At 44.6% G+C, this 12500-nt stretch overlaps 1 protein-coding gene across 1 annotated transcript in view; it reads right to left on the minus strand.

Moving 5' to 3' along the window:
- LOC143104916 (acid-sensing ion channel 1B-like) overlaps nt 1-12500 on the minus strand; it is a 60976-nt gene that overhangs the window by 17032 nt on the left and 31444 nt on the right. Inside the window, exons 2-3 of the mRNA XM_076269247.1 lie at nt 10041-10191; nt 6139-6383 (exon numbers count right to left, since the gene is read on the minus strand). Of these exons, the coding sequence (XP_076125362.1) occupies nt 6139-6383; nt 10041-10191 (396 nt within the window). The remainder of the gene's footprint in view (nt 1-6138; nt 6384-10040; nt 10192-12500) is intronic.

Consider the following 12500-nt stretch of genomic DNA (forward strand, 5'->3'; position numbering starts at 1 on the left):
ATCCTAATACATCCACCCCCACACTTCCCAATCACCAACCCCACCACCACCTTCTTCCAACACACGCGCGCGCCACACACACACACACACACACACACACAAACACACACACACACACACAGAGGGAGATAGATAGAGATAGAAAGAGAGAGAGAGAGAAGACATGTTTACTTGTCAGAGGAGACAACAAAACACAGAGGCCCTATTTTATATGTACTTTACAATAGATCACATTATGTTCTCGGTTAGTCATGTTTAGTAATGTATATAAAAAATAGGTTTGGATTTGTAATATAAAGTGAGACAGAAATCCATACATGATGAAATGCATCCTAGTCACCCCAAACGGGAGTGTATGGAGCTGCTTGTTGGAAGGGCTTGGGTCCCAAAACGTTACAAAGGTGGTAAATTATTACAACATTTCGGGGGAAGGGGGGGGGGGGGCGGGTGTCTGGTGTTCAGAGTCTTTTGCACTAACATTTTCCTCTGTCCAGCACCTAAAGTTCCCTGTTCTGGATGTGTGTGCCTTTGGTTGATTTTCACATTGGCATTATAGGATGTCATGCTGTTAAAATGACAGCATTACACAAGACAAACTAGACTGTTACAGTTTTAAGGTGGCTGACGTTACAATTTTACTAAGCTTTCTCTGGGCTGTTGTCATACCTGATAGTCGTAGCGAGCGAGAGGATTATGAAAGTGTTTATCGTGGATCTGGAAGGAGAAAACCTGAAGCCGCATCTGCTAAACTAAAGCATATTCTCCACAGCTCCGCATCAGATAAAAACATATGCTGCATGTCCTCCCAGCCCTGCTGGAGGGGGTAGGCTGATAACCTCCATATAAAATAACAAAGAGCCTGGCTCCCAACTAGACACAGTATCCACTTTATCACAGACACACTTCCACTACAAGATAAAGAGACATTCTCTCTCTCTCTCTGTCTCTCTCTCTCTCCCCCTCTCTCTCTCTCTGTCTCTCTCTCTCTCTCTCTCTCTCTCTCTGTCTCTCTCTCTCTCTCTCTGTCTCTCTCTCTCTCTCTCTCTCTCTCTCTCTCTGTCTCTCTCTCTCAGCACAGTGACGAGCATTCCTGAGCCAACATCCGCAGTCCTTTCGGAGAACACACAGAGCCAACTCCGAAACTAATTTTCTAAAACACATTGATAAGGATTATCTTTTATGACACGTATGAGACGCTACAGTTATCTTTTGCTTCATATTACGTTTTTTTTTTTTTGCCTTTCCGCTTTAAGGAGAATTCTGGTTGTCTGTCTGACTTACGGTGTGTCAGTGTGAAACATGTCATATGCTACTCTTGTCTATCATGGTGCTCTAATTATTTATGTGGTTGTCAGGGTTTTCTTTCAGTGCACCGTAAAAGACTTTCAGGCAGGATGATTTTCCATAAGAATGGCATCTGAAGAGCAAACAAGCTGAGACTGCCTTTCCTTGCAGGATTATTTGCCCCATCTCTGACAAAAGTGCTCACATTTACGTTGCATTTATTAATTTAGCAGACACTTTCATTCAAAGTGACCTACATTACAGTGACACTGAACTGTGGTCTCTCTTTGCAGTATCAAAGCTTTATGGAAATATTTTGTGCATCATGGCATTCGTACCACCACCATCGGGACAACCACTGAAATCCCTTTCAACCTTGTAGTAAGTCATTTTGTCTTTAATGTTTTGAAAGCTACAATTCCCACACCCAACCAAGAAGGGAAAAGCAAACCAGAGAGTAACTTTCATGTTTTTGGACCACTTTCACTTCTCACTTTATGATTCACCCTCTTTGCAATCGCTACTGTCAGCCTCAAAGACTCAGTTTCTTAGTTTCTCTGATGAAAAATGCTGCTAGCTGTGTGGTACCCAAGATAAAAAGAAAAAAAACATACTCAGATGTGAACCAGCATTTTACACAGATCCATACAGCGCAGCCAAAGCGGGGAATATTCCAGCATCTGTAGAAGACGGCCTTGCTGTGGTAATTGGGGTGATTGACTGCGTGCGCCCAGAGAAGAGAGGCTTTGAGAAATGCACCAGAAGCAAGCTGAATGGAGGAGAAATCAATGGAACTCAACAGCAGCCATCTTGCGAGATACTCTTTGCGTATAGATTTCACATTAACACTGGGGCCCCCTGATGGCTGAAGTAGTGTGTGTGTGTGTGTGTGTGAGAGAGAGACTTTGTCTCTTATGTGTGTGTGCCTGTGTGTTCCTGTGTGTGTGCTTTGTGTGTGTCTGTGTAATCAATCAGAAAGGTATGTTCAGGTTTTTATCTCATGATGATGTGCATGGTGTAAACAAAAGCTCCACTTGTTACACACACACACACACATACAGAACCTCCTCTTCTGTCAAGCCAAGCCTAATTACTGCAGTCTTATGGCCAAGTATTGACAACTGAGTCCAGCAAAATGAATTGTAGGATTTCCTGCTGATAATTCTGTACTGAGGTATAGAGTAGCAGTCAATGTGTGTGTGTGTGTGTGTGTGTGTGTGTGTGTGTTTGTCAGTATACATTCTTAACTGCACAGATGTCTGAACCTGAGCTTTAATTTCAATTTACATGGGTCCAATAGCATTTAACTGGAAAGTCTGGATCCATAACCATTTCATGAGCTTTGTCAGCGAATGTATAAAATATTATATTAAACCAGTTAAACCCCTCATTATCTCAGAGTAGCTTCCATATTGCACACAGACTTACTTTCTCTGCCTCGGTCTGATTCTGTCTCTGTGAGCTAGGGCCATTAACCCAACTCAAACCGAAAGTCATCCCTGTGTCGTTGCTTCTACATTTGCATATTTCTCCCAATGCATTCGCTTAGCTCTTTTGCTTTGTAATTCTTTGATTGTGTTCTTGTTTAGTAATTTGTGAAGTGTAGCTAAAAATGAGGCTTTCTTTTTAATGAAAAACTTCATTGGCAGGATAAATGAATCAATGCTTCTCATGTAGGTGTGAATACCTGAAGAGTTGAGGTGAGGTCTGTATGATAATAATGGAGATTCAGACCCCCCCCCCCCCCCCCCCCCTCAATCTAACCCGGTTCCCTGTGGGCCAATCACAACTCTCCACTGACTAAGATTGAACCAGACACCACATCCATCAACCCATTTAGTATACGTGTCCAGGAGCCCATAAAAAATGACCAGTCAGAGCTGTCATAACACTCCTGTGCACTCCCCCATGCTGAATCAGCAGACCACACTAACCACTTTTTGCTCCATATATTCCCTTAACAAGCTGTCTATAACCTGGGACACCCTCTATGGTGTAGCAGTCTGATGCTCCTCGTGGCATAGCAGCGCTGCAGCTCTGTTTAATGGACTCATTCCAGAGATCTAGGGCCTTTCTGGTCACTTGTGAAGCCGCTGACGTGTTGGCGGAGACAGTGTAATTGATACCAGGCCGGGCTGTGATGGTTAAAGTCTCCTTGTGGGCTGTCCAAAGAGAATGTCTGCAGGTTCAACACACAAAATTATACGTACCGGTAACTCCTTTGACCGGGTAAAGTTATGCCAATGTGCAGTGTCAAGTTTATTACACAAAAACACAACACATTGACATCAGACAAGTCATCTGGTTGCTTATACCATGTTAAATTATGCCAACACATACATGTACATGTAGTGGCAAAGCAACAAGACGGCCTCACGGTGTTGAGTCAACAAATCACTTTACGCACCACATGACTGATTAGTTCTGGTGCAGTTTTGACATCATTATCCTCTCGATGGATCAGCAGATTGGCTACTTTGCATACAGACAGACTGTTTTCTCCTTCTTCACTCGTCTGGTCAGACTCTTCACATCTCTGACCAGTCAAATGTGTTCTCCAAAGCCTGTGCTCTCCAAATGCATTCTCTGTATCCGAAACCATGGCGTGATGTAAAAAAAAAGGCAGTCTGTGAGCTTGAGGCTTGTTCATCTTTCATTCATTGGGGCAGCCGTGGCCTACTGGTTAGCGCTTCGGACTTGTAACCGGAGGGTTGCTAGTTCGAACCCCGACCAGTAGGCACGGCTGAAGTGCCCTTGAGCAAGGCAACTAACCCCTCACTGCTCCCCGAGCGCCGCTGTTGTTGCAGGCAGCTCACTGCGCTGGGATTAGTGTGTGCTTCACCTCACTGTTTGTTCACTGTGTGTTCACTGTGTGCTGAGTGTGTTTCACTAATTCACGGATTGGGATAAATGCAGAGACCAAATTTCCCTCACAGGATCAAAAGAGTATATATACTTTTATACTATACATCTACCATCTGAAACTGTTGGCCGGTATCAAGAACATTAGTTGGCAGCGCTCTGTCCTGTCTTGTCTTGTCAGTTTCTCTGTCTCTAACTCCCCATGACACTTCTTATTTTCATGACACTCTTACTCACAGCCCAGCCGCTTGTTACATTGCCATTCCCCGCTGATGTTCTCCTGAGACTCAGTCCCCAGGCGTTCAGTACACAGAGGCTTGCTCCATCTCCTGGAGATCACTTGGAGCAGAGCTATCTCTGGAACTGATAAGGCACGGCCCTATGGTGACACTGTGTGAATGGCTGAGCACAATTCCCAGCGGCATTCTGAAGGAGGGCATGGTTGTGTGTAGCAGGCTCAGAGTGGGCCCAGGGATACTTGGACTGGCAAATTCCTTGAATGCTTTCTCTGTGTGGCACAGGCAAAACTTCTTTGTTTTCTTTGTCTTCAAGGCATATCATGTTTTTGAACACCTACAAATGATCTAAAAGGTAGTTGTCGGTGAACAAACATGGATGGATAAGAGTAAAAATGTAACACTTTGGAATTTCAAACTTTTGCCTGGTATGCCTGCCTCTGACTTAAACACAATTCATATTTGTGCAAAGTTTGAGCCAGGTCAATGCCAGAGTCCACTGCCATAGTTTGTGTTTAGTTCCAGGCTGTTGCATTTCTGTTCCGATGCCACAGAGAGCCTTGAAGGAGCTTCTGTATCTGACCCATGCATAGAGTACAGGCTACAGCCTTTATCAAAACACAACAGCACTATACATGAGAGAGGCTGTGAAAACAGCAACTGTGGTGAGAATGTCAATCATGCTATCCTTTGTTACTGCAGTCACTATGGGCAAATTAATATAAAAACAGAAATTCACACACACACACACACACACACACACACACACACACACACACAATAACTTCATTATTTGCATCCACAATCCAAAATAAATATACACAAATTTGGCCAGCACACACACGCTAACACACACACACACACACACACACACACACACACACACACACACACACACACCCTCATAGGCATATCATTTGAAGTACCATGATTTATCTTGGCCATCATTAAAGGGGAGCATTTGGTAGGGGTCTCTGTCATAACTGCCCTACCTGGAAGGCTAAGATGGGGATGACTTTGAAATGCTAATAAATGCAAAGGTGTCGAGTCTGCAGTCCTTGCACCTTAATTGCATCATATGTCCATGATTAGTCCCTGGTTGTGTGTGTGTGTGTGTGTGTGTGTGTGTGTGTGTGTGTGTGTGTGCGTGTGTGTGTGTGTGTGTCAGTTTTGACTGGGTCTGCTTCTTTTGAATCGTCCTCTTTTTTTTCTTCTTCTTTGAATCGTTCGTCTTCTTTTTGATGGACAATGTGGATGTAATGAGGCCGATGATCTGTCCAGCAGTCATCTGAATCAATCATGGCCCCTTTGATGCTCATGTCATGTTGATCCCTTGCTCTTACCACAACGTAGTCAATAAGATGTCACTGTCTGAAGCAAGGGTGTCTCCAAGATGTCTCAAGATGTCGCCAGCGTTGAACAAGCTGAGTGTTGAACTTGGTTCAACTTTCAAAGCGCAACACGAGCGTATTCAATTGACAAACCGTTTGTGTTGCTTAGGAACAAGATAAAACTTATTATGGTCTGAGTGTTGCGTTACGTTTGCCGCTGCCGCCTGCCGCTGGCTGATGTGATCCCCGCCTTAGAGTTTATGTTCCCGATGCCTGTCTTGCCTATAGTGCCCTTCCTGGTGTTGGTCCCGGCCGACCCTCCCGGAAGTCACCTAGGAGAATAATCTAATCCTCTTTGGCGATTATTGACAGTCTCATCCTGGCAGGCATAAGAGGTCTCTTGTACTTCCTCTGCGGACACACACTGTTGCCATCTGGTTATTGGCAAGCACCAGACGGATGGTCATGAGACGCTCATTCATCCCCACAGGAAGTTCAGAGAGGTGACTGATAGTCTGGTTCCTCAGGACAAACCCAACCCCATCGATCCTTAGTTCATCAACAGGTTTCAACAAGAATATCGTGATGACACCAAGGAGCACTGGAGCTTGCTCATATCCACTATCCTCAATATCTACAAAAGCACCCTTGGTTACAAGTCCAGAAAACACTAGAACAGGTTTGATGAGAATAACACAGAGATAAAACCGCATGTTCAGAACATCTCCAAAAAAGGATGTCCTTTCGTGCCTGGCAAATTAAGGTAAGGTAAGGAAACTTTAATGTCCCCGAGGGGTAATTGGTTTTAACAGCCAGCAGTACCAACAAATATGCCATACAACATCCTACAAGACATACACATCAAAACATTTAGGACACATACAGAGACAAATAACATTTAAGACACATACAGAGACAAATAAATAAACAAGGTAATCTTAAATATACTGTAAGTATAAATAGTAGTTTAAAAACGATTTGTTAATCAGAGAAATGGCAGTGGGGGCAAATTAATTCTTAAACCTTTTTGTCCTACACCTTGTCATTGTATACCTCCGCCCTGAGGGGAGGAGTCTAAACTCCCCAAACAGGGGGTGGCTGGGGTCCGCAACAACCGAATAAGCTTTCCTGGTCGTTCTGGTGTCAAAAGTATGGTGGAGGTCAGTAAAATTAGTGCCAGCAATCTTACTATATACTTTAACAATGCTCTCCAGTCTGTTTTTGTTCTTCATAGACAATGACCCAAACCAGCTAATAAAAGAAAAGGTTAAAACAGACTCAATAAAACAGGTGTAACATCCTCATAAAAGTAGGATCAATGTTAAAGTTCTTCAATTTACTGTCCATTTTTATCCCTAGGTATTTGTACTCCTCAACCCTTTCAACAAACTGCCCATTTATGATAGCAGGGGGAAGAGGGGGGCGTCGTTTCCTAAAATCAATGATCATTTCCTTTGTCTTTGTCACATTTATGTTTAAAAAGGAGTCATTGCACCATGTGCTGAAATCACTCACCACTGGCCCATGGTCAATGTCAATGTCCTTAAGTAAAGAGACAATGACGTCCGCAAATTTCAGCACATGTCTGCTCTCATGGTGAAATTGACATTCATTAGTATATAAAACAAACAGAAGTGGAGAGATTGATTGAATTGATATAACCTGCGAGTCCAAATGAATGGCTCACTCGAGGTAGCCTGGCTAATGTCAGACCTCATCTCATTGAGATGGGGTCTGGGAACTAGACATTAATTTTCTCGTATTTGAAACGTGGTTTACGAATGCCCAGAGCCGTTGATTGGGCACTACGAATGTCTATCAAATGCGTCTGTACATATAATAGCTCATAACGGCTTCGGTGTGTCGTCATCGTCTTGCTGCCCTCCCTCCGTTCTGTGATTGGTTCCTTCGTTGAGGTGAAAACGAAGTCCATAGAATCCAGGCTGTCTAGCAGCGTGAATAAAATCGAACGCGTAAGGCAGCATGGGAAAACCCAGGCTAGTATCGAGGTGGCTGGGAGAGGGAGCTTAACAGCTACTGGTGGACAATAAAGGCTCTGGAAATTCTAACTGGAAAACTCAGACTAAAAAATTGCAGATTACAGAGGTTTCTTCAGAGCCACGAAGGCTGTGAAAGGCCCAAGCTACCGCATCTTAAACCCCCTGCGCTCAAAGCTGCTGAAGGATAATGAGTCCGTTAAAGCCCTATGGAAAGAACACTTCCAGGAACTCCTCCACCATGGCAGCACAGCTAAACCAGACCTCACCAGCCACATCCTCAGAGTCCCATTAGAGAAGATATTGGGGAACCTCCCACCACAATAGAGGTACGCGAGGCCATCACGAGCCTTAAAGATGACTAAGAATGGATGTACTAATGAGATGCCTAGCGCACCCTCATGCTTATCTGGCACCCACTTGAACAATTAAGTGAACTTTATACAGCCAAAGACTGCTCACAACAAGCTCCAGCCACGGCTACCTGAATCTCCAACTCAAAATGGTAAAAATGTGGAAGGTGGTGGTGATCAGAGGGATTGTTTGTGTCACAGTTTGTGTTGGTGTTGGTGTCACACTCCAGATTCAGATACACCCATTTGTGAATTTGTGGTCATTTCAAAGTTAGTGATTTACATTTGAAGGAGGAAAGAACTTTTTTCTGATTTAGGGTAGCTAACTTTGTGGCCACCTACCAAACTTTCCTTATTCAACAATTTCCATTCTGTCTGCTTTAAGTGTTTTGCAAAGACATGGTAACCTCTAATGTTGCCTTATGTGTATGTGTGTATATCAGGGGTGGGCAACTAATTTCCCCAAGGGGCCACATGACAAACTGGGACTGTTGAGGAGGGCCGGACCCAAAATACCAAACTCTGTGTCTGAACTCAATTCTGTTCAATTCTATTCTGTTCTTGTATAACATTAAGTAAATCATATGGTTTTGATTACTACTCGTAAGAACCGATGAAAATGTGAGGGAGATGAAGGAAAAACTGAAATATTTAATATATGTCCAGTATTTAATCCTCATTCTCGAAAATGATTTTTTGACATTGACATGTTTTTTTGTTTTTTCAGTTTTCAAAGACTGATATAAAAAAGTAGTACAATATCTATATAGCTAGGCCATGAAAATGTGAAGGAGTCAGTACAACCATAGGCCTGTGCCACCATTTCATCATTAAATCATTACCATCATTAAATTAACTCTATGCAGAATTAGACTATGAAAATGTGGAGCAGACAATAATAGTAGGCGGTCATTAGTTAATCAACATGCACAAAGAAAACTATTTTGAAAATGTAGGCTATGTTTTTGCTTTAACTTTATACACAAAACTGTGATTGGTGCCCTGTGTGTTGAGCCGGCTGCTTCAAGCAACCTGTGGGTAGTAGCATCATACTAGTTCGCTAACATAAGCTTTGCAAATAAACTCAGACATATTTTGGTTCCAATGAGGGGGTTATCCGATTGTAAACTGTCTATCTGTCAGTAACGTTTTGAAATGAATAATTCGTATTGCCAACGAGCAGCAGTAGGAGTTCGACATTCTAACAACCGTTGCGGTGGTGAACGAAACAGACACAGCAGACACAAAACTGGGGGCAGCTGTGGCCTACTGGTTAGCGCTTCGGACTTGTAACCGGAGGGTTGCCGGTTCGAACCCCAACCAGTAGGAGGCGGCTGAAGTGGCCCTTGAGCAAGCGGCCCTTGAGCAAGGCACATAACCCTCCACTGCTCCCCGAGCGCTGCTGTTGTAGCAGGCAGCTCACTGCGTCGGGATTAGTGTGTGCTTCACCTCACTGTGTGTTCACTGTGTGCTCAGTGTGTTTCACTAATTCACGGATTGGGATAAATGCAGAGACCAAATTTCTCTCATGGGATCAAAAGAGTATATATACTTATACTTACTTACTTAAACTTTGAAAGGTTTACGCCGACGCGCAAAGGCAACTGCATTGTGTCAACGCAGAAGCATAAATTCTATTCACTATGCTATTCACTACTATTCACCAGCACATCAGTGAGGGTGTTTACGTCGTATGCATCCACGCATGTATGGGCGTACAAATAGCAGTCGCTTTCGAAGTAAAAGCAACGATATTGATTTGCATGCATTATCTCTATGCTAGGCTCTTGACTACTGTTTTTTTGCGGGCCGGTCAGGGAAAGCCGGTGGGCCGTATGTTGCCCATGTGTGGTGTATATGTATGGGTTGTTGCTACTTTTGCACGTGTATTTACTTTAAATGTGCATGTGTGTGTGAATATATACATACAGTGTGTACGTGAGTATGTGTGTGTGTGTGTGTGTGTGTTGCTCATACCTGTCTCTCCCCACACAGGCAGGTACTCGTCCTGTTGGATGTCCAGCATGATTTCCAGGCCGTTGCCCATGCCTCCCTTCATGGTGACCAGTAGGGGGCGCCCATCCTGGCCCGAGTTGAAGGTGTAGCACTTTCCATAGCGTGTGAAGATCTGGACGCAACACAGAAAGGATGGGATGAGAGGATGAGGAGACGCACAGGCAGCAAGAAAACATATCATGACACACACACACACACACACACACACACACACACACACTGTCATTCATCATATACACAATGACATTTAACTTTTTCACTAAATTGGGAATACCCCACACAATGGAGGAATATGGTTCCTATTGGGCAAGCCCCAAAGAAAGGAAGTTGCAGCAATCATTCCTATTGGACATCCCAGAGGTGATGTCAGCAGGAGATAGTGGTTGGCAGCAGGAGATAGTGGTTGATATTGGGCATATCACACACAGCGGAATGAAAAAGGTTCAGCACATTCATTCTGCACAAAAGCTGTTAAATGGTAAATTGCTCACAATGGTAATGGTGTGTCATATACAATGGCACCAATCTGACATCTAGAGCATCTCGCTCACAATAAGTAGTTCACACAGGGGCGTGTTCCCTCCAATGGAAGCACATAAAATGGTTCACATTGGGGCCCATTGAACGTGATGGCAGCAAATAGCCCCCATTGAGCATGCTGCCTGCATACAGCTAAGCGACTCATCTCGTCTGAATGACCGGCATGACAGAGCCTGAAATGGAATCAGTGTGTGCGGCGGGAGCGCAGAGGCATCACCCCCCCCCCCGCCCGGCCCCCGAGGGGGCTCCGTGAATAAATCTTCGTCTCAGCGCTGTCAGACCAGACATACACGGGCACGGCTGTTCTTAGCCCTATCTGTGTTTCGGATGGCTGAGCAGGAGGAACACGCCATCCTCCAGGCATAGAGAGAGAGAGAGAGAGAGAGAGAGAGAGAGAGAGGGAAAGGAGGGAAAATGAGAAAGAGAGAGAGAAAGAAAGAGAGCATTTGAGGGTAAAGGTGCTCTTTCTGGCTGCCAGTAGGCTTCTTTTAGGCAGGAATGGGATAATGGTCCTCAGTTAGGAGAGCTGATCAAATAGCCCACTCACCCTCCTGGTCCACAACTTTCATCACAGTGACTCATGAGCTGAAGTGCCCCTTTTACTCGTTGCTTGGTCTAGAAGTTCTGAAGTGAGTTTCAGGCCTGTGTGAAAGTATGTCTTAAGGTGCTGTGCAGAACTTTAGGAAAAGCTCAGAAGAATAAAAAGCACAGTTGTCACCTTCAGCAGTTTAGGTGGCGAGAGAGAGAGAGAGAGAGAGAGAGAGAGAGAGAGAGAGAGAGCGAGCAAGAGCCCTAGAGCCCTGCTAGTTTCGACCTTTCAGTTCTTCCACTGCGCCATCTGGACTGAAGGTAGCCCTGGGAAGCTGCTTTGCTTTGAATGTTGCAGATTCAGAGCTCACTCATATGGCAAGCAGTCTGGACCACATCTGCATCTAGTGTGGATCTAGTGTGGATCTAGTCTGCATCTGATCTGGATCTAGTGTGGATCTAGTCTGAATCTGATCTGCATCTAGTGTGGATCTAGTCTGCATCTGTTCTGGATCTAGTGTGGATCTAGTCTGCATCTGATCTGGATCTAGTGTGGATCTAGTCTGCATCTAGTGTGGATCTAGTCAACATCTGATCTGGATCTAGTGTGGATCTAGTCTGCATCTGATCTGCAAGCAGTCTCTGGACCACATCTGCATCTGATCTGCATCTAGTCTGCATCTGATCTGGATCTAGTGTGAATCTGATCTGGATCTGATCTGCATCTGACTGCAAGCAGTCTCTGGACCACATCTGGCCCTGATCCGGATCTATGTCAATGTCAATTCTATTTATATAGCGCATTTACAGTGGCCCAAGTGCTTCACAATAAAGTACAATAAATAAAAACAGGAAGGCACAAAAACAAAAAGGGCTACAGTTAAAATAAAGTAAGAAATTCAGAAAAAAGAACATTTAAAACTAAACACTGGGGCATAAAGGGAGACACTAGCCAAAGGCAAGTGAAAAGAGGTGGGTCTTTAAAAGGGACATTCAGAGACTGAGCTGAACGGATGTGGAGGGGGAGGCAGTTCCAGAGTCTAGGGGCTGCCACTGAAAAGGCTCTGTCCCCCCTAGTTTTCAGCCTGGCCCTGGGTTCTTCCAGCCGCAGTTGGTCTGCTGATCGTAGTGCTCTGGAAGGGGAATGGTGGTGGAGAAGATCAGACAGGTAGGTGGGGGCCAGACCATGGAGAGATTTGTATACAGTCAAGAGGAGTTTGAAATTGATGCGGTAGCGGATGGGACGCCAGTGGAGTGAAGCCAGAACTGGGGTGATATGTTCACGTTTTTTAGTGCAGGTGAGGAGTCGGGCGGCTGAGTTCTGAACCAACTGCAGGCGGCTGAGCTGGGATT

Source organism: Alosa pseudoharengus, unplaced genomic scaffold (genome assembly GCF_046254945.1).
Source record: "Alosa pseudoharengus isolate Yale_2024_CS ecotype anadromous, Long Island Sound unplaced genomic scaffold, YU_APseudo_1.1 YU_APseudo_1.1_scf_5, whole genome shotgun sequence".
Taxonomy (NCBI): Eukaryota; Metazoa; Chordata; class Actinopteri; order Clupeiformes; family Clupeidae; genus Alosa; species Alosa pseudoharengus.